The sequence below is a fragment of the Pipra filicauda genome, unplaced genomic scaffold, assembly GCF_003945595.2.
Source record: "Pipra filicauda isolate LSUMZ 115617 unplaced genomic scaffold, ASM394559v2 scaffold334_size1588553_pilon, whole genome shotgun sequence".
NCBI lineage: Eukaryota > Metazoa > Chordata > Aves > Passeriformes > Pipridae > Pipra > Pipra filicauda.
The window spans coordinates 838,748-861,222 of NW_024104459.1; the positions used below are offsets into that span (position 1 = coordinate 838,748).

Consider the following 22,475-nt stretch of genomic DNA (forward strand, 5'->3'; position numbering starts at 1 on the left):
CGGATTTTTAGAACTGTGCAGGCAGAATTTCTGACTCTAAAGTGCTTATAATCTACTGAAAAATGACCAAGTGCAAGAAAAAGAAGAAAAAATAATATATACAAAACCACAGTTTGTATCTCAATGTGAACTGCTGAATCTGCCTTTCCATGAAAGCATTAGCAAGGGAAAACTAAAAATACTTACTTAGCAGCAGCTCTTCTTGTTTTCTTTTTCGGTAGTCCTACACTAATCGGTTCCCCCCCTTCCTTTTCTTCTTCCTCCTCCTCCTCCTCCTCCATAGCAACATCATTCACCTCTTCCCCGGGTACTTCTTTTGCTGCTATGGTACCACTAGTTTTCTTTCTGAGATCCTGAGATGGAGCCACTAAGGAATCTGCTGGGTAGTACTCATTTCTGTGTTTAGAAAAAGAAGGAAGGAATTAAGAAGCACAGCATTTTTTAAGATTTCAAGGCAAGGACAACTGAAAACTCCACAATACACCATTCTTATCATTAATGCCACTGTGTCTTGGGACGTTATATGGCCAAAATTCCCAAAGAAGCATATTTCAGCAATGATATGCTTCTTTGCCTACACTTTGCAGAGATACAACATAGTGACCAAATACATTAGAGACTGGAAGTATCTGGTGGAGACAAGAAGAGAGACATTAATCACTGAACTGCTAGAGGTCTGTAAAAAGGTCACATGGAGGACATGAGGATTGTGTCTGCTGGAGTGGGCAGGTGAACAGTGAGTATAGCAGTGTGAAAATAAGGAAACTAACCTACTACAGTATGGCTAGATTTTTCCAGGAAGGCTAGCAAAACAGGCTTTCTAATATAAAAAGGAATATCAGAAACCTTCCCCTGCCATGAGATCACATCTACCCCATGTGCATCATACTGTTTGATATGTGCACACATGCAAGCCCACCACTGCACTCCCTCCAGTGGCAAACAATTGAATCAGCCTCTAACGGAATCAGGATTTTCCCCATCTTGGGGGAAAATACTTCCGTATTCTGTGATTCTAAATGAAAATGTATTTTCATTAAAAAAAAAAAAGGAACTTTATTTCCACTGAAATCACTCCCTAATTGAGTAATGAGGCTGTGACAGTGGCAAATCAATAAATGAGAGACTGAGCAGCAGAAATGTACTGCAGGTTTCATTTCAGTCTGCTTCGTGTGTGAGCTTTCTAATAGAATCCACATTTCAATAAAAAGGTTATTTTAACTGGAAATAGACACCTCATCAGCCATGAATTCAAGAAATAAAGTCTGTAATGGAATAGCCAGTCTTAAAGCTCAGCAACACACTGAAAGCAATGTGTCCTCTTAGCAGAAAAATAAATCTTACTTACCGAATAAATCTCAAAAGAAGTGGGGAAAGTTCCCTTGACCGAGGCTCCACTCTGTCTGGAAATTTATCCAGTGCTTTCCACAGTAGAAAACGGTAGTTTGTGTGGTCCAGCCGTTCACTGCAATCTGTTCTACTCCTCAGCTGTTCCAGAAAGACAGTCCCCACCGCTCCTTCTGGCATCTTCTCACTTTCTGTTTCAGCAATGCTCTCCTCCTGCTCATCTAGTTCATTTTGCAGCTCCATTTCTACCAAAGAGATGAAGAAAATCATTTCAAGTTACTTTATAATCACCAGTAGCAAGGGATCCATCCCTCATCACAAAAGTAATACATTTGGTGACATGCACCTGTTTAGACACAACTGCATTAAACACTAATCTGAAAGGCATACACTGCTTAGAAAGCATTCTAGGATGCCTTACAACACTGGCACATCTCAATTAGGCTGACTTATCTCGAATAACAGAGAAGTTCACAAATGGCTGCATGCTCGTGGCATACAACCATAGGTAAATCTCAAGAGCACATACAGGAAGGACAGTTTGCAGAAATTCCACTGAATCCAAGGAGCAGAAAGATGGTCAACCGCATTACACAGGTTTTGTCATTGTTTCTGACTAGTCTGAGCAGAGCCAGCCTTAAGCACAGACAAAACTGCTGCATGGCTAACCACAACCTGCAACTCCCCTTTGTAATGCAGATGCCTTTTCTGTATACTTCTTGGTGTTTAGGACAGGAGATACAGTTTCGTCCCAAGCCTCTCTACTCCTGCCCTTGGGACATGACACTAGTACTCAAGAGCCCTGGTTCTGAATTCCCCCATAAATCTGGGGCACATAAAAAACAGTCACGTAATTCACAATTATCTGGGTAACTATCATAATGTTTAGGAGCGGTGACTTACCAGCATAAGTAGCAGCCCTCTCCAAATGTTCATATAAGACCTTCCAGAACTGTTTATTCTCCATTTCCTTTGCATGAGAACTAACAAAGCATAAGACAGCATGAAGTTAAAAGGAAAATAAAAAAAAGCAAGCGTCACTCAGCTGGTTAACAACTAACACCATCAAAAGCTTTGATCATTGCTTTAATGTGGGTGTTTGGAGACAGGACATCTGCACAATACAGCTGTACCACTTCCTTGCCTTTTCTCACGGATCCCAAATGTCAACCGTTATTAAAATAATCTGGTTGTATCTCATGACTTCAAATGAACTCAAATTGAGTAGAAATGTTCTCAAGCTTTCTACTGACTTCTGTATAGTAAATCATACAGAACCAAAGGAAGAATTACCATGGACTTAACTTCTGAAGAGCTGGTTTAATTTTTTTTTCATTAATTCACTAATTTGAAGGGGGAAATCCCATCCTTTTTAATTGTACAACTGAGGGGGGCAAAGAAGATAAAGTCATGCCAAAAGAAGACTAACTTTGGTATTTAGCTCAGTTGTCACCATGGTAAGACTTTGCTACTCTTTAGTAGGATTTAGAGGTTTTTCAGTAAGGACAGAAAGTCGGAGATGGGGAAACTGAGAGGGACTCCTTGCTCCTTTAAGCATTTGTGAAACACAAATCAAATCCTGCTACCTCTGACTAAAAACTGATGCTATTTGACTATATTTGTTGCAAGTTCCCTCTAAAGTAAGAAAAATCAGGAACTAAGTTAAAAAGTTAAGAGTTTACACAGGTTGAGATTTGAGAGTTCAAATTAATTTCAGAAGATTTCACATAAAGGTTTGTATGCCCAAATCTCTCCAAATTGGACATTTTTACCTCAGCTTTTGTTCACAGAACAATGAAAGGAGTGTTCTATGAGACAACCACAGACTGCAGCATCTAACTGTATATACTCACGTTATGAGTTCAATTACAGGATCCCAAAGAGGGTTGAAGTTAATATAAAGCATTCCCAGTAAATACCGAAGAGGCACCTAGAATGACAAGCAATACCATCTCGTTGAGATGTGAAAAACACTAGTTAAAGACCAACCAACCTCTTATAACCTTTCTTCCTCTCAAAGAGGAAACTTTGATTAAAAAAGTTCTCAGACGTGCTACAAGTAATGAAGTCACACACATCATAATTCTTTCTCTCTTAGCTGCATGAGGAAATCCAGAGCCCATTTACTGTAAGCTGCACTGAGATGTAGTAACCATACCTAAATAACATGAATGTAGAAAAACCAGTTCAGCACAGATGATCTGGACTGTCTGTCTCCCTCTCCAACTTCAGTGCTGCCATAGCAGCATTAGGGACCTCATAAAGAGGAACATTTACCCTGAGGAGTATTCACTTCACTAGGCCTAAAAGCATGTCCTCTGGCTCCCTGCTGAACTACGTGCAGTAGGAATGACCTACGATCCTTCCTCACAGGAGCTACAAGTCAAAGTAAAAAAATTATACAGGTACAGCAACAGCCAGAATAATTAAAATAAACCAACCCTCACACCAAATCCATGAAGATGTAATTAATAAAGTTGTGATCATTCTAAAATCTAGAAGGTAGGGCCTTTAGCTCAGCAGCAGAGATTCAACAGTCACAGGCATACAAGATTTTCATGCTGAAGTAAGATCCGTAAGTGAGGGTTGCCAATGGCCAGTGGGAGTTCAATCACACTGAGGGTATGGCAATGTCATGATCTTAAATTTGCTCACAACTCGCTTCTCCCTGGAATCATTTGCCTTCCTTTCCACAATATCAAACCCAGATGAATCTGACTGTGGGCCATTTACCTAGATACCACTGTTGTTCTACTAAACACTAAATACTTCTAAGGACAATGGGAGCTGTGATCTCTACTTACAAGTAAGTTTTCTAAAACCTTATCTGGGAGCTAATTGATTTTTTGATGCACTCTTATTAAAAACTCTGTAATCCTTGCAATGGAATAAGAACATTTTCTCAGAATAAAGGAATGTGACAACTGCTTTTTGACAATAAATCCTTACCTCCTGCAAAGATCCACTTAGTGTTGCAGGCTGCACTATGTCACACCTTAGTTTCCTCAAATGGAGAAGCTTCTCTCTGTAATCATTCACTGTTGCTGGCACAAGTTCTGCTTGGAGCAATATGGCAAATACTGGCTGAAATTCCCCTGCGCTGTCACCCTGAACAAACAAGTGACATGCATTTTGTTAGAGTACCTTTATCTTATTGAAAAGTATTTCAACAAAACTAGACTCCCAGCCATTATGGACCAAAGAACAAAGTCAAGGGACTTGCTCTGGTTTCCACCATTAAGGCATCAAAATGCACACCAGAAGGCAGTGGGACGAAGAGATAAAACTGGAATGTGAAAGCACAGAAGCAGAGGACAACTTCTACCAGATCCATGCTTTGTTTCTGCAAAGTGGAAAACAGTTCACATACAATATCAAACATAGATGCCTTTGAAATGTTAAATGACAAGTTCTAGCCCTACCTCAATCTGCCTAGAAGGTGGATTATCAAAATGGTTTAGAATTCGGACAGTCAACAGCCGAACCTATTCAAAGCAGAAACATATGTCAGAGGCATGCAGGCTATATACACAGACACATATACACCTACACAGAGGTTAATGTTTTGCATAGGAGACTGATTTCACTAGGTTCATCTTAGACCTGAGAAACAGATGAACTCCTGTAGTCTAGAAGGCAATCAATAATGAATGCATTAGGCTTCTGCTCCAATTTACCTTTGGGGAAGAGGCAAGCCTTGGGGCTAAGAGTTAACTTCTGTTAACTCATGCCCTGTTGACACACTTCTAAGCAGGCACTATGGAAGTAATGGCTTTACACAGTCTCATATTTCTCCTTTCAGACTTTATCATTAAATTAAGTTTACCTAAATTATGTTGTTAAAATACAAATTACTTTGCATGTGCTCAAAAAAGCAAATTACCTTGGAAACACCAGTGGAAATATTAGGATGCAACTTCTCAAACAAGTCCATTAGGTTCCCTTGGGAAAGGGGTTCCCGGCAGCCACACAACGCCAACCTCGTGTAATAGAGATCAGCCAAGAGCAATGCAGAGGGGTCTGAAGGGAAAGTGCTAAAACAATGGAGTATTTTATTAGCATCCAGAGAGCACTGCAACAACACTGATATTGGAAAATAGGGCAGTAGTGATAACAACATTAAAGGAAAATTCCACATGATTTCAGACTCTGCTTGCACCAGCAGGCCAGTGAAGTCAAGACTTCAACAGCACACTGGCTTGCAGCCGCAAAGCCCATGACAGCTCAAGAGGCATGAGATTCTTCCTTTGTGTTAATTAGGCTTGTCAAGCTAGGGCTTACAATGCTGGACACCCCCACACACACACAGTTGCAGAAAACAAACCTCCACAGATCACACAAAGGCTTCTGCTACTGCCCAGATGCTCAGTCAGTGATCAACAGAAAAGAAATAATCCTCACTTAGGTAAGACACCAGGAATTCTGCCTGCTCACAGGGAAATCTCCTTCTGCTACCTTACATCCCTTGTTCCAAGCAGGTTTCATACTCCCAAGCCCAAAGCTGGCAGAAAAGCATTAGACTGAAGCTTGCTGCCAATACTTCCTGTTTGATCTGGGCAAGCTGTTCCATCTCCATCATGCCTCGGACATGGGCACCATAACTTCCTAACTGAGCAGGATGTTTTGAAGCTCAAGCCACCAAAGACTTGGAGATGCTCCCAGCCCAAGAGTGATGAGAGATGCTGGAGAGAAACTAACGGTCTCCCTCAATCCCTCCAGCCACTTAGTTTTGTGTGCTAATTATAAGTAAAAGAGAGTTAAAATAAATAAAATAGATTATACAAAACCTCATCCCACTGCAGAGTAAGCACACACGTGGATAGGTAAGGACATGATGGAATCCCAACACCAGCAGCAAACTGCAGAAGTTCAGGCTTTTGACACAGCTCAGAAAGTGCTGTTCCTGTCTCTTTTATCATTATAACACAGTTACTAGTAAAAGTAAAGTAAAACTAGAACCAACTTACCTGACACACTACCCTGCAGCTGTCTAAGAAAGCATCAGTTTGCAGAAGTGTCACTGAACAGGCACTACATCTACCTCGTTCTCCAAACAAACAGTGCCTACAAATTTGTTCCCTTACATAACCACAGTAATGAAGCAATGCACCAGTGTAACAGAATGGGCAGCACACAAAGAAGCATTTAGCAAGCTCCTACATAAAGGCAAAGTCAATCCTGTGCCCTACTAAAGAAAACCATGAAGTACCACAGAACAGGCAGAGTTTACTTACGTCACCAGGCTCTTGACACGCTCCACAGGTAACAAATGGAGTACTTCAGCAGACTCCACCAAACTAAGAAGAGTACTTACAGCTTGGCAGGCCACAAACAGGCTTCCTGGAGCAGAAAGAGAACAAGAACAGCTTGTATATTTACTCAGCTGTCAATGACTTGTGCTTGTATGGTGCTTGCCCATCCTGAAATGACTGGACTCACAGAAATAAGGTAACATATGGATCCCAGAACTAGCACGTGTATTTTCTAACCATTATCATAACATATAAAAGAAATGCTCCTTTGGCTATCAAAGTGAATGCCTCCTCCAGCAAGCCAGCATTGAAGGCTGTAAACAGCTCCCAGTTTGCAAGTTTCCATCACAGCCACATGCACAGAAAGCAGAGATCTGGAGCTAAGCACTGTGGCAGGAGTCTCACACAGCACAATGCGATAAAGAACCCTAGTTTGGGAGGAGGGTGAGGAAACCAAGCAAGTAAGTGTAAGATGGGAGAATAGGATGCATGAGTATAGGACTGAGTTGCATTTATTTTCTCTTCCCTTATGGGCAAACGAAGAAATAGCAATGTGCTTCTTGCACACCCACGGAGCTTGTACAGAGCTGCTACTACTGCCACCAGAGATGAGACCCAAGAAAAGAAACTTTGGGTATTCCTTTTTTAGGATAAACACACTGCCAATAAAATAATCACAACAGCATGCAAACCCTGTAAACACGATAGAAAAAAGGTCTAAATTGAAAAGGGCCATGTTTGACAAATACTAGAGAAGAAAAAGCAACAGAGCCGATTGGCAGACACATTTAGGAATATTAATAAAGGTATTATAAATGGAAAATGAGACTCTAGAAAAGCTCTTCCAAACATAGGAACAATGACCATTGAAGCTGGGGCATTCCAAAACCTGTTTATATTTTGGCACAAGGCCAAATACTTCCTATTTCTCCGAGTAACAACTGCCCTGCCCTATGCAAGCTCAGTCAAAGGGAAGACAACCAGTGACCACCCAAGCCTGGAGAAAAGATGCAGCATTTTAGAACTGCAGGTGTCATCTGGGTCAGAGCCTTACAAGAAGCAGTGCAAGTGCAGCAGTGAACCAACATGAGCTGGCTTTAGTGCCAAATAACTGCACGCCACACACCATTTCTCCTGTCCCGAGTGATCATCGTAACAGAGAGAGCCCAAATTCATGGACTAAATGAAGTCAGTGGAAATTTTGTGGACATTTTACAGAGGTGGCCCATAGACTAAGGGAATGATATAGGTGTGTTATATCAAAGAATGGGAAGGGGAGGGGTGGATACTGAGGTTGTATTGGATCGTGTGGTACCTGAGCATGACAAAAATGCTCAGTGTTATTAAATAACGGATGGAGAATGTGCTGGGTTTGGCTGGGATAGAGTTAATTTTCTTCATAGTAGCTAGTATGGGGCTCTGGCTTGGATTTGTGCTGAAAATAGTGTTGATAACACAGGGATGTTTTTGTTATTAGTGAGCAGCACTCACAAAGCGTCAAGGCCTTTTCTGCTTCTCACCCCACCCCACCAGTGAGGGGGCTAGGGATGCACAGGATGTTGGGAGTGGACACATCCAGGACAGCTGACCCCAACCGACCAAAGGGATACTGAGCATCATGCTCACATATAAAGCTGGGGGAAGAAGAAGGACGTGCAGGATGTTTGGAATGACGGTCTTTGTCTTTCCAAGTTACTGTTAACGCACGATGGAGCCCTGCTTTCCTGGAGATGACTGAACACCTGCCTGCCCATAGGAAGTGGTGAATGAGTTCCTTGCTTTGCTTGTGTGTGTGGCTCTTGCTTTACCTACTAAACTGTCTTTACCTCAATCCACAAATTCTCTCACTTTTACTCTTCTGAGTCTCTCCCCCATCCCACCAGGCACATGAGATGAGATGAGCAGCTGTGGGGGGCTTAGATGCTAGCTGGGATTAAACCATGACAGTCCTTTTTGGCATCCAACACAGGGCTCAAAAAGTTTGCGATAACATATTTGGTTGGAATGTGCTAGACTGAATGTACAGTTGTTATTGCTGTTTAGCTATTGACTGACGGCTATTAACTGACAGGTAATGTCCCAGACTCTGCACTATAGGTTTGAATTGGAGCTTACAAGTCAAGTCTCTTCTTCACTTGAGTGCTTCATCCTGGATCTGGTTTAGATCGATTTCCAGCCTCTTTTTTTCCTCACTTTCTTCTTTTCCTTCCCAATTACCTTTGCCTTCCACTAAGCAGAACATCTATCGCCCCATTACTATTATGAACAACAAATGCAGAGTTGTTTCCTGGAGGTCGTTTCCTCCCAAGTTTTGTTCCTTTGGTTTTACTCGAGCTGGCTAATAATTTTGGACACAATGCTACTGCTATTCATTTTCATGCTTTGTGTCATTAGAAAAACTGTTTTATATTATTTTATATATCAACAAAAAGCAAATAAACAGGAAGTAACCGTAACTGACCTTTGCAGAGGCTTCCTCTGTCAATGGCTGTGAAGAGAGAGTCTATAAAACTTGTCACACGAGGCAGAATGTTTTCTTTGTGCATTGGTCTGTCCAAAGTAAATGGGAAGAACTTTTATCTCTGTTACACTGACACCAACATACATATGAAAGCTTTTTTTCCACATCTAAATTACAGGTACTTGTACTAAATTACAGGTAGCTAACCCCAAGTTTGAAACCAGCAGCAAAATGTTTTTGCTATTTCTGATTCACGCTTTCAGTTGTAGCATTCATTGCACCTTCTTTCAAACTATTCCTTTAATAATTATTGATAAAAACCACTGTCAAGAGAGGACAGCGCTTAAAATAGAAACTGAAATGTATCAAGAACAAATCTAGACAGAGTACCCAACTTAGTGAGTAGGCAATCAATTCTGATATTCTATTCCTGTCTTTACCGTTGACTCATGGTATTTCCACATAGCATTTTTTTTGCCCTCTAATCCTGGTTTCCTTAATCTAGGGGTAGTAATTTTTGTCCTTTTCTTAGTAAAGTGATTTCTTAAAGAAAGTGAACTAGACAGTACTACATAAATACATGACAATAGTACCTTAGAATATCCCTTACCTAATATGAGGCAGTACAACCAAGGCAACCCAAGACTGTGAAAGGTCAGTGATGTCTTCCTTCTCTGGTAAATGAATTAAAGACAGTACATAATCCAACACCGGTACTTCTGCCTTTTCTCCTTGTCTTTTACTTGTTTGTTGCCTTGTATTAGAGCTAAAAACAAAACCAAACTTTTCAGTAATCCATCACTGCATACTAGAAATTGTTCCTTTTCCTCCTATGATATTCAAAATTAAGTTTGCTACTTCTAGCAAAAAGGACCTGGACAACCCAAGGGATTTTTTTCTTTTCAATGTCCTCTACAGCACAAAATAACATCTAGTTATGCTGAAGAGCACAAAACACGGCCCGCAAGAAATATCAGGTCTTTATTTCAAGTTCAAATAATATTTCTAGAAGAAAAGACACTAGTTCTCAGTTGGACACCCTCACAACTAGGGTGCTAGGACTCTAGGAGCACCTGAGAGTCACCTCTATCATGACTGTTGTTAATAAACCACAATTACATTGACACAGGTGGATGACAGAAAACAACCACTGAAGTATAAGTTTTGGGACTTAAAAGGAACCACAAGCTGAGCCCAAATCAACAAGCCTATGTGCAGGCGAATAGGGCTGACACCACACTGGAACATATGAACAGTACTTCACACTCCACAAACAGCAATCTTTCCATTCCACCCAGAGCTTGCAAGATCACAGAAAGCTGTATAGGCTTCACCCTTCAAGAAATACAGAAGCTAATAAAAAGCCAACATCAAGAATCATTAGAGGCTTAAGAAACAAAATTTATGAGATAAACCTCAAGGAATTAGGATTGTTGGTCCAGGGAAAGAAGATCTCAGACATTTCTGATGAACAAAGCCTGCTATTTGTAATTGCATGCAAAGAGTAAGAAATATTCTGCTCTTTATGTTCCCTGCAGATAAGCAGCAAGGGATTTAAAGTGCAGTAAAGGAGGTTTAATTCATACACTGAGGACTAGAAAAAAACAACAACAAAAAACCCCCAAAATAAATCAAAAAACACCTGTGTAGCCATTAAGTACTGGCACAGACTGCCAGAGGCAGCTTGGGAATCTCCAGAATTGGAGTATTTAATAACTATTTGGTCAGACATCTTTCAGGACCAGTTTAGGACATGCAAATTCCATCAGGTAGAAGATGGGGTATGCAACTCTTGAGATGTCTCCCAGCCCTAACTTCTACCACTGACATTGCAAGAGCACAGAAAAAGTCCAGGTAGGACCAAGGTTCTCTCAGCTATGTACTCCATACCACTGAAAAAACAGAGAGATCAACAGACAAAGAACATATGGCAAGAAAACCAAATTTAATCATTTTGACTCAACCTTTTGTTCTCTAAACCCCAGTACCTTCACTCTTATTAAATAGAAGTAAGAAAAACCCACACAGAGTGGGTTGCTTTTAGGAAAGATAAAATCTTACATAAAAGGCAATACAAGTCAAAAGTTTTGAATTCTCTGAGTCAGAACTACAAGAAAAATCACTATTGGTAGATTAGCAACAGTCATTCTGTGCTTCAGCATTTACCCCAAAGAGGCTCCAGGGGAAAGCAACCACTTCACTGCAACAAAGCCAACTTTGCAACTAGAAGTAGTCAAGCTGTGCCAGCACAGTGTTGTATCTGGATTAATTACATGTCCTTTAGTATCCAGCTGTGCTCTATGGTAAGACTATAGTACTGCTGCTACAAAGTTCCTGGACAAGACATATGCCTACAGGGAAGAAAGATGGGGCACAGGCAGGAGGTTAGGAATGATGAGAACCTGAACTGCAGCACTCACTACAAAGATTACCTGCCTAAGGATGCAGCATGCATGTTAGTGTAACAAATTCCCATCATACATGTACCACAACACTCTTTTCATAATAGTGGTATCCTTTCCAGAGCAGCACCTCTTCTCAAATAATCTCAAAAAGTAAAAGGGGATCCTACTGCCTCACTTGGTTTGCAAATCTGCCAGCAACACTGCTGTTCACACAACTCCAGCAAACACTGGAGGGCAACTTTTACATAGCTCTGCACTGCCTTTAGGCCTACAGTCATGCAGACACATCTAGTGTCTGCTAAACTTGAGAAGTCTCACCTGACAGATGATTCAGTGAAAACGAGAGGATACTTTTCAAATGCCATTGAACCGATGGTAGGAGGCTCTGCTTTCACCAAAATGAGTTTAGCCAGAATTGCCACAGCCTCATCCTTTGTAAAGGTATCTGTGCCAGAGAAGCAATGTTCAATGTATTCTAGAAAGCATGGGAGAAAATGCTGAAGGGACAAAAAAAAAAACAGGTCAAAAGTCAAGGACTGGCAAGTTTCTCTAACCATCAACAAACCCACAAAAAAAACCACGTGACACCAGCCACACAGAATCCAAATGCTCACAAGTGAGCCAGCAAAGCATCAAATTTATCAGTCCTGGTTCCCCTAGACACCAGCACACAGACATTCTCTTATCCCAGCAAGGACAGTGGTTTAACAAAAAAACTCAGTTTGCCCCAAATCGAGTCTCATTAGGACATTCCAGATACCCAACCTTGGCTTTCACCTCCCACTCCATTTAATTAATTTGATTCCTCATAGATCACCAGTTAGAGGCCCAACCTATCAGACATCTCTTACTCATTTCCAGTTAGCTTCTCCAGAACTGCTTCTCTTCCTCTCATCCATAACATGCCCATCCTTTTAATTCTCAACAGAGGCTTATTTTTGTGAACAGAGACCTATCACCTTCTCCATCTCTGAGAACCCTTACAAAACTTTAACACAATAGCATAAGTAGCCTCTTTTGTTCTTATCAGATCATGCCAGAAGTTTAAATAAACATCGTGTCAATACACAACAATCCTTCAGCATACAGGGCAGGTAAATATACTACGGATTCCCAGTTGTTCCCTTTGGCAACAAAAGCAAACATAATGCACAAATGCTTCCACCTACCCTCTCAAATTGCTTCACTGTGAACATCGCTTCAGAAAAGTCCAAAAGAAAGCGTCGTTCAAATCCACTTGCAAATACCTGCAAGATGCAAATGAAAGGTTGACAGGAAGAGATTTACAAGAGACATTTCATAGTCAACTCTCCATTATCCATGGGACTTTTTTTCCTGGTATATGTATCAATCATGCTTTGAACTCTGAGACTCCCAGCCTGGCTCTCTTGCTAGTTCTGGCACATAGAGCAATACCGTTTCCAGGTGACAATTCAGGTACAGGAATGCACAGTCCTTTTTAACAAACCCTGCTGACAAAACCCTTTTTGACAAATGCTGTTGGATCCAACTGTCTCTGTGCAAAGACAGCTGAGCTATCTCTTTAATGTGATGTGGAAAATATAAGTTCAAAGTTCTAGGACTGCAGCACAGACACCAACTGTCAGGAAAATATATTTCAACTCAGCATTTTTTTTGTGTAGCAGGTTGCAGGAAATTTACTACCTCATGGGCAGAGTCAACCGCTTTGCTTGTGGAGGATCCAAGATAGGAACAGTCCTTTGAGATACCCAGGATCAGTGCTCCTCAATGCCAAGATGTGCAACGTAACATACACATACAGATCTCTCTTTCCCAGATCCTTCAGAAGACAAGGACAGCTTTAAGCCTCCTCCAGTTTAAAAGAAGCTCACACAAATATTCTCAAATGTTTGAACGACATCTCCAAAGCAAAACTGGCCTCCTGCCACAGGCAGAACCGACCTTACTTCAACACAAGTAAACACTGAAGACCAGATGAAATTTAATCTTTTTTAAACAATTGCAAAAGCTTTGCTTTGCCACTGTAAATTGCATGGCACTTTTCTTTCAAGTATTTTTTTTTTTACACATGCACTTCAACTACGGTCCACACTGTTAATTGCAACATCATAATGTACTGTAAAAAGAAAACTAAAGAATTGGACTCCATAGTAGCATCTCCTATTAATCTCTGTAACATTGCATTTGATAGGAATGTACACAGCTGATCCTGTCAATGCTTCAGGAGCAAAGGTAGCACTGAAATATGCTTACCCCTCTGCTTTCTAAATCAAAACTGCACTTGTAGGAACCCTGTTCACAAGGCTAAGCTATGGTCATTAAATGCTTATAAACTTAATGAAAAACGTACCTTTTTCAGTAAGTTTGACTGACCGGCCTGCTTTATTACCTTAAGCAAGACGTGTCCCTTCCCTGTTCTCCCTCCTTTCTCTACAGAGGCTGTAGGTATTTGAATCAGAACCTGGTTTTCATTGCAATGATGTCTGCCATGGTGGCATTGCTATACTGATGGCCTGTGCAAGACTGTCAAGGAGTCCCAAGACCTCACCAGACATTATTTAAGGCACTGGGTAGCTTCTCCCTTATCTGTGCAAAAGGCTAAAGGGAACCTTACAGTATATTTCCCAGCCTGAAATGGAATGTCCAGAAATCAGCCTGCTCTAGGGAACCTGAACTCTGGGATTTCTGGCATAAGCAGCAATCCTTGTTACCTTCTCAATAGCTTCCTTCGTTAAAGAATCAGGCAACGAAACATTCTCAGCCAGCAGGAATGTAGAAATGGTGTTCAGCAGCGTCTTGCAGCAAGATGATGAGAGATATGGTGTTTGTAACATTTTTATTAAAGCCTGAAATGAAAGAGAGAGAACTGATATTCATCCACGAAGATAATGACTAGCTGGTCTGAATGATCTGGACAGTCCCTGGAGCAGGAGGGCACAGTGATCTAAACTTCAGCCCACAGAAACAAATCCTAATAGTCCGGTTGAAGCTTGAAGGCACTAAATCTATCCTAGTGGCGTCAAATTTATGTGAATCTGGCAGAACTGCTTTACTACTGATATGGGGGTCTAGGTCTCCACAGTGGCAGGAACAGGTCTCTAGAAACAGCAGCTCACTTTCCCCCTTGCTCATTTAAAGGAGGGCTACACTAGCATTGCAATAGAGAGGTAAAATCTCACAGGATTGGAGAGGTAGCAATACTCAAAGTAAATATCTCTGTTCACTCAACTCAAATCCTAAGCCCAATGATGCACCAGAAATATGTACAGGTGCTTCAGCTGACCACACCTCTTTTATATTCAACTTTGACACATCAAAGTGATGGTCTGACCTACCCGACAGACATCTTCAGGCAGTGAAATTTTGGATCCATTTGCATGTTCCACAAGGATCAGATAAGCTTGCAGAATCCTTTCCATCTGCTCTGAAGCCACACAGAAGTTGGCCTTAGTTATTTTCCTCTGCAAGTCTAAGAGTGACTCCTGTTTAAATAAAATAGGAAAGTGAAATATTTCAGATAAATATCAGACTGTTTCACTTACTGGTACTTGAAGCACATTCTAAAGAATCAACATCTCAGCCCAACAAACTTCTGTTGGCTCTCTGACACATGGTCAACAAATTGAACCTTGTAGGAACACTGTGTGATTTCCCTTATGTAAAAACACATCCTAGATTCCTTGGACAGAAAACACAAGTATCTCCTAAAGTGAGGGTCTCCAGAAAGGCCAACATTTGACATATAAAATAGGAAAAAGGAATAGAAATATTCAGCTCCAGACCCACAACGGTATGGAAACACCCAGCTTTCACTGGAATTACCAAAACTTAGGTGCTCTTATACTTATGCATCATTATGCTAATGTGCATACTGAGAGGTTTCTCATATCATGTACATTATACAGCCAATGGAATTGCCTATTTCCTATTACCTATTGTCCCTTTCTGTCCAAAGGACATAAACTATCTTTGATCTTATAAACTTGAACCCATTGACAGCTATCACAGACTACATGAAAATTTCCCTCTGAGCAAGGTATCACCACACACCTACCAGTTCCCAGGGTAAAAAAAACCAAGCCTCATTAAAAATAAAAGGAATTATGTCACAAATTTCCAAGATTTCATCACAACTGCAGATGCTGAGTCAATGAGATCTCAGAGATACAAAACATCCAGCAGCGAACAAATCTGTAGCTAATGACAGTCAGGCAATAACTGCTATCATACTGGCTGGGGTAGGAGGAACAGGATGGGATTTTCTAGGAAACTGGTTAGTCACAGGGAGGAAGTTCCAAGAAGGAACAAATAGCACTATTTACCCCTGCCAGAAGGACTACCCTAAAACTCATGTGTACCATTTTCCTCAGTTTCCCATTTCACTCTTCTGAGGAGCACAGCTGACACAGACTATGTTGTCAGTTGCAAGAGGTTTTAATCCCCCTCAGCAAATTTCAATCCCAGATGTGAGAAACTTTTAAATGTTGGTCAGGTAAGTAAAACACAGCTGCCAGGCCCTTGCTGATTATTCTACATCACCCTGACTCAAGACAGAACAGCCCACAGCACTCAGCTGTGCTCCCTCAAACCACAGGCTGTAACCCTCAAGCAGCAACACTGGAACATCCAGACTGAAAACACTCTGATTTTCAGTGCTTGGCTACAAGGTTCAAACTCGGATCAGGCCAGGTCTTTGCTGTAAAAAGATCTGCAGGGCAAAAAGCTTCCCCTTTGCTGTCACAAAGTGGGTTTGAATGACCAATATACCTAGTTCAGAAATATTAAACGTGCACTAGCATTCCCAACCCAGCAAGGGCTCTGTGATGTGTGCCAAGGCAGATCCTACAAACCACCCTTGCCCAGCCATGGGACTGAGCTCCAAGTCTCACACACAGTAGTTCCTTTCTCACTCACAAAGCAGCCAGCAGGGTCACTGGAATTTAGAAAAGAAGGGTGGGATTTTTCCCATGCACATGACACTGTATTTAATGTTTCCAAAGCAAAAAGAAAAACAGTTCTGGTCCCATAAAACACAAACACTCTCTTGGTAAGCACACATCTTTTTGTCAGTCACTCATGAATAAAAAAATAATAAGAAAAATAATCAATGTACCTCCAGGCATTTGAAGACAATGTTAAAATGTTCCTTATGGATATGCACTACAGCTGATCTGATCATCTGCTCGAAGGCTTCTCCAACAGCTACCCATGGTAGTTCAATTTCTTCTTCTGTAATAGGCCCCAGTTTCAACAGAACTAACTTCACAGCCTGCACAGGAAAGCAGCACATCATGTCCTTATACTTAGGAAATAAATCTAGCAATCCTAAAATTCGTTAGTGCAATATATTGCTAAAATATTCCAGGGATCTCAATTCTTTCTAGAAGGAGTACAGAGAAAAAAAAAAAGGCTACCACTTAAAATCTGAAATATCAGCAAGCAGTACAATTTTAACACATAGGAATATAGCATAGGTATTATTAAAACCAACTTTCCTATCTCAAAAAAGGCTTTCAGATCCTACCAAGTAATGAACAACACGGATTCACTGAGGTGAACAAGACAAATACTCAGTGTTTTCAGTGAGCACTGCCTAAGGCTCCATTACAGCAACAGTTAAACCAGCAATCTTGTCTTGTCTTTACCGTCTCTGCACAGGAGTGGAACATGTTTCGAACACCCTTGCACATCTCAAAAAGCAGCTGTCCTACACCTTCCACCTTTTCGGGGTGCTCTCCCAGGTCACGGAGCATTAAATTGAAGAGTGCATTTTTATCAGAAACCTACAAAACACAAGGAGAAAAAAAGTTATCTTCTATTCAGAGCTACCAGATGGATAGAGGCAATTAAATGACTCCACAGCACCATGTTATTCTCCTAGTCCTGCCTTCCCACAACAGCTCGAACTCATTATTTTCTAAAGAAAAACCAACAACTGCCGCTCCCTTTCCTTACTCCATGAAAGGCTGCTGTGTGATCTTGATTGACTCGCCTGGGAACATTACATACTGTGATCTTCAGGAGTGCAAAAAGGTTTTCACAACCATTTCAGTTCTACAAAGGCCTTAAAGCATTTGTGGAAAAGCCAGTGAGCAAATGTACATTTACAAATTAAAGCCTCCCTTTTAGAAGACCACCTTACTATTTCTAGTCATTTTAGACACTTAGTTTAACAGCTCTTGAAACAGAGAGTGCTAAGGCTTCTATTTGCCACTTCTGATATGGAGTGCATTACATTCACAGCAAAATACTCACTAAAAATGACAACCTAGGACATGCTGCATGGCAGTTCAGGCCTTGCTAACCATTCTTTGGAGAAAACCTTGTATTACAAAATCCAATTATTACAAAAACCTAATATTACAAAATCCCAAAGCCACCATAGAATGGAGACAGCGTCAAAGTACAAACACCTTACTTACCTTTCTCATTAGAAAGACAAAACTTTCAGCAGCAAAGTTTCTGATGTGGAGTTTGTGGTGAGCCAGTAGAGTGCTGTACAGGCTACAAAGACACAAAATAATCGACTGTCTTAATGGCAATGCAGGAATTGCCATCAACTGGCAATTAAAAAATTATTTTCAGTTTACATTAGCACTTTTCATAAACACTAAGAACCTGTTCTCCTAGAGAGGGTAAATACCCTCCTCATCTAGATTCCTTCCCATTCTCTCTGGATAAAGAACAGGAGTTTTGTAAAGAAGGTGAAATGACTGCCAGGCAAATCAGCTGCAATCAGAAATATCTCTAAAATATCTGGATGCACGCAGATTCAACTGCAGCATCAAGATTTTCAAAATACATGTTTAGCCATATTTGTATTTCAGTTGAGCCAAAAGGCTCTCCTGTGCACTTAAAAAGATTCAATTTGCAGGGGTGATAAATATTTGCAGTTTGCTGGTACGTATCAGTAACTGTTGTAGGTGGCCCATCATGTGTTCAGTGCAGAGGGAGTGGTGCCTCAGACTCACAAGTCAAGCAGATAAGCAGGTGTTTTTCTCAATATTCTCAACAGCTTTTACTGGGTTGGGGAGGAAATCTGTAACATCTTTTTTGCTCCATCTGTTCCAAACTGAAATTAGGAGGAAGCAACATGGCCCCACTGTTTATGACAAAAAGAAGAGCCCTGCTAAAACAGCAATGTAAGACCGAACAAGCAGTCATACTACGTCAGGTCACAGGCCTATCCAGCTCAGTACTCACTCGCTCTACAGCAGCAGCCAGAAGGAGATGCCTGGAAAAGGTTTAAAAACACAACAAACACAAACAAAATCAGCCTTCAACTGCCTGCAGCTAAGGAACTCTCCAAGCCCAGAAGTGACTCCTATGCATTTGGTAACTCCCTGCAGCTTGGCCAGTTTCTCTCTGAGAAAAGCTGGGAAAGTGTGCTAATAAGTATACTGAAGCATTAAGCACACCTATTTGTGTGGCATTTACATTTCTACAGCGTCTAAGAACTGCTGATCAAGACAGACATTGAACATGGTTTTTACCTGTATATGTTATGTATGTCCTTCACCATCAATCTCCACAAGTATTTGTAGAGATAAGAAAGAGAGGTAAAAGCCCATTCCAGCAGCTCTGTGTCCTGTGTATCCAGTAACTTGGTGATGGCCAGGAAAAAGTCACGGAAGTGAGGATAGAAGTCAGCCTGAAGATCTCGAGCCAGCTGCACCACTAGACTGTGTTTTAGAAAATACACCAATGTTAGTGCATTTCAAAAACAAACCAATAAAAACCTAGTCCAACATTGCATAATCCAGCACAGTCTCTTTGGAAAGAAAGAGAGCATCATTTTTACTTCTCACTTTTTAAAAAATATCACCTATTAGGCAGCTGTGGATGGCAAGAGTCTTAAGATTTTCAAAAAATCAAGCAGATAGCAGTAAAAAAGAGATCATAAATTATTAACATCAAACACAGCACATTAATATTCTGTCTGACACTCAGTAAGCACCCCCACTAATTTATTTGCCTTGTATTAGCTATATTTTTTTGACTTAGAACCATAAAGCTCTACCTGGGAAATATAATCACCTTGGGCATCTCATTGCTATATTTTCCTCTGTTACAATAAAGAAAAAGAACACTTAAAAGAGAATTTAGGATCACTTGTAATAACATAAAGGATTCTGACTGTTTTTTGTGACCACAATACTTACTTTAACAGGGGTTGGTAAGCAAGACTGCCTTCGACTTGCAAATGTGTCTTCAAACTCTGCACAATGGTACTCTGGTAATAGACCAGCTGGTGGAAGGACTGGCACTTGTTGGCCACTTCATTGTAGAATTGCACTGTTCAAAGCACAAAACAGAAACCCTGAAAGCTCATCCAGTTCCTGGTAAACATGTACGGTGTTAAAGAATGATAGTGCTCCAGAGACCAGTCCAAAAAACAGTCAATAATCTCCCATTGGGCTCTGGATGATGAAGAAAAATGTTTTAACAATTTAAGGAAAGCAGGAAACGTGAACAAAAATGACATACCAAAATGCTGAGTGAGGTTCAGTTCCTTCCATTTCCGTAGTCCTTCGAAAAAGTAGGTTTCAACCTCCTGTCAAAACAAACATGAAGAATAGCTACCAACTCTAATGAATGTATCCTGCAAAAATGAGAGGTTCAAATGAAGACAACATTTTAAGACTATTCCAAGAAATCTTGATGACTTCATTTCAACAGGTGTTATGGAATTTCCCTGAAAATAAGACTTTCTTTCTGTATTCAAAACACATTTAAAATACTTTCTGATGACAGGACTTGTTTATACAATTGGTTTTAATATCTCTGTTGACTGGCCTTGATAATCTAAGATGCTGAGTCACAGTCCACCCAGCACAATGCTTTGGGATTTCTTTTGGCATCCCCACAGGTATTCAGTGGGAAGTTCAGATGAACAACCCAGCAGATGAGGAGGTAATAACCCACCAAGCACTATAATCACAATGATGATCTATATAACATATATAAATGACCCTTATGATCCATAAAGACACATGCTCATGCTTTATACACATGCTGCCAGTATTGTGTCACTCTGTTCGCCCAAGTAAAAAGGGATAGGACACGAGGAAATGGCTTAAAATTGTGCTAGAATCATAGAATATAGTGAGTTGGAAGGGATCCATCAGGATCACAGAGTCCAAGCCTTAGCTCTACACAGGACACTCCAAGGATTATACCATGTGCCTGAAAGCACTGTCCAAACACTTCTTGAACTCTGTCAGGCTTGGTGCTGTGATCACTTTCCTGGGGAGCCTCAAACACCTTTTGGGTGAAAGGAGGTTTATACTGGATATTAGGAAAAATTTCTTCACTGAACATTGAACTGGGCTGCTTGGAGAAGTGGTTGAGTCACCATCCCTGGAAATATTTAAAAGATATGTGACGTGGCACTCAGGGACGTGGTTTACGGGCAAATTTGGCACTGTTAGGTTAATGGTTGGACTCAACGATCTTCGAGGTCTTTTCCAACTTATGGTTTTCAAACTTATGATTCTATTGCAACTACTCAGTACCTGCAACTTTTTGCAGGACAGGACCTAGGACTGCTGAGTGACCCGGCAGCATCTTTCATGTTCAGTAACACCCAAAGGCCTGCCAGCCACACGGAAGCCATCAGGGTGGTACTGTCAAAGGGCCTCTATGGCAATAACGAAAAGCAGGTAAAAAAGTAAAAGGAAACAAAGCACGAAATGAGGCTCCAGGAAAGGCAACTCTTGCAGAAGCTTCTTTCCAATTTCCTCCTGGCTAAATTTGTTAAGTGACTCTTTCATGGAGTGTATCTACTTGCAATGTGATTTCAGAAAATTACTGCAATTGCTTCTCTTACCTCAGCATAACTTCCAGTTCTGTCAATACGATGAATAATATCAATGTTAATATTGCTTAAGCGCTCCGAAAAGGTAAGAAACTGTAAAACAAAAAGACATATATGTGTCTTGCTCACTTCTGAGACCAGTCCTTCTAAATCCCTCCTAATAGCACACCTGATAGCACACACACTGCAAACAGAAACCCCACTTCTAAAGACAGACTATCAGATAATACCGTCAATATCAGTATTACCTTAAGATTAAGGCAAAACATGCTTAAAACGCCCAAGAGCAGGACTGACCCTCTCCTCCCATGCCCTGCAAAACCGAGGCTCACAGACCACGCGTCTGCCCAACACAGTGAAAAAGATGCAGAGAAATCTACCCGGATTTCAATAAACTTCAGGTCTCAGCCTTCCTGAAACAACGCCTTGGTTAATAAACTTATTGCATATTATTTTTTTATTAAATTATGTCACTTTTCTACATTTGGGCCGTGGTGCGCCAGCTGCCCGACAGGGACGGTGACTCGGCTGATGGAGGTGCCGGGTGAGGGGCAGAAGCCGCACTCCGGCCCGGCTGTCGCAGCCGGACCCTCACAGCGCTGGCCTCGGGGAGGGGTGACCCGACTCGGTGGCTCCACGCCGCCCGCCCTCACGCCTCCTGCCCCGGCATCGCTTCGGCAGCCGGGCACAACTGAACTAACGCCGACGGCTGAAACCCAAGGTCCCCTCCCCCGGCCACCAGCTGCGTCCGGGCGGGCGCTCACCCGGTGCGTGTTCCCCGACTTGTGGGCTGAGGGCTTGCTCTTCATGGCGGCGGTGGCGGGCGGGCCCCAGCGCGGAGCGGCGCGGCCTCACACACCGACGGCCGCACGTGCGCACCTACGCGCAGGGCGCCGCCATTCCCGCCGCCATTCCCGCCGCGGGCTGCCGGGAGCGGGGCGGGTCCGCCGGCGGAAGGGGCGGGCGGCGGCGGCCGGGGCCGGGCGGCGGATGCAGAGAGAGAGAGTGCCCGAGCACCTAGGGCAGGGTGTGGAGGGGTGTCTGTCTCCGTCTTACTTTGGCGGTGAGCGGCGGTGCCTCGAGGACTTTGGGCAGAGCAGCTGCGTTCCTGTGTAGGGCGGAGGGCTGTGGCACCGCGGTACCGAGCGAGCCCCGGCCGTGCCCGAAGAGGACAGATCGGCGCGTGGTGAAAGCGTTCTGTGGGAGAGCGC

At 41.9% G+C, this 22,475-nt stretch overlaps 1 protein-coding gene across 1 annotated transcript in view; it reads right to left on the reverse strand.

Moving 5' to 3' along the window:
* The window catches only part of UTP20 (UTP20 small subunit processome component), a 62,206-nt gene extending 40,040 nt beyond the window's left edge, over positions 1-22,166 (reverse strand). Inside the window, exons 1-22 of the mRNA XM_027739218.2 lie at positions 22,029-22,166; positions 21,277-21,357; positions 19,935-20,001; positions 19,610-19,742; positions 18,941-19,129; positions 17,870-17,951; positions 17,093-17,230; positions 16,561-16,716; positions 14,783-14,929; positions 14,159-14,293; positions 12,635-12,712; positions 11,784-11,962; positions 9,671-9,826; positions 9,061-9,149; positions 6,582-6,687; positions 5,231-5,381; positions 4,770-4,832; positions 4,297-4,455; positions 3,201-3,277; positions 2,251-2,330; positions 1,349-1,592; positions 187-396 (exon numbers count right to left, since the gene is read on the reverse strand). Coding sequence (XP_027595019.1) covers positions 187-396; positions 1,349-1,592; positions 2,251-2,330; positions 3,201-3,277; positions 4,297-4,455; positions 4,770-4,832; positions 5,231-5,381; positions 6,582-6,687; positions 9,061-9,149; positions 9,671-9,826; positions 11,784-11,962; positions 12,635-12,712; positions 14,159-14,293; positions 14,783-14,929; positions 16,561-16,716; positions 17,093-17,230; positions 17,870-17,951; positions 18,941-19,129; positions 19,610-19,742; positions 19,935-20,001; positions 21,277-21,357; positions 22,029-22,073 — 2,765 coding nt within the window. The 5' untranslated portion in view covers positions 22,074-22,166. The remainder of the gene's footprint in view (positions 1-186; positions 397-1,348; positions 1,593-2,250; positions 2,331-3,200; positions 3,278-4,296; positions 4,456-4,769; positions 4,833-5,230; positions 5,382-6,581; positions 6,688-9,060; positions 9,150-9,670; positions 9,827-11,783; positions 11,963-12,634; positions 12,713-14,158; positions 14,294-14,782; positions 14,930-16,560; positions 16,717-17,092; positions 17,231-17,869; positions 17,952-18,940; positions 19,130-19,609; positions 19,743-19,934; positions 20,002-21,276; positions 21,358-22,028) is intronic.
* Between the last annotated feature and the right edge of the window lie 309 nt (positions 22,167-22,475).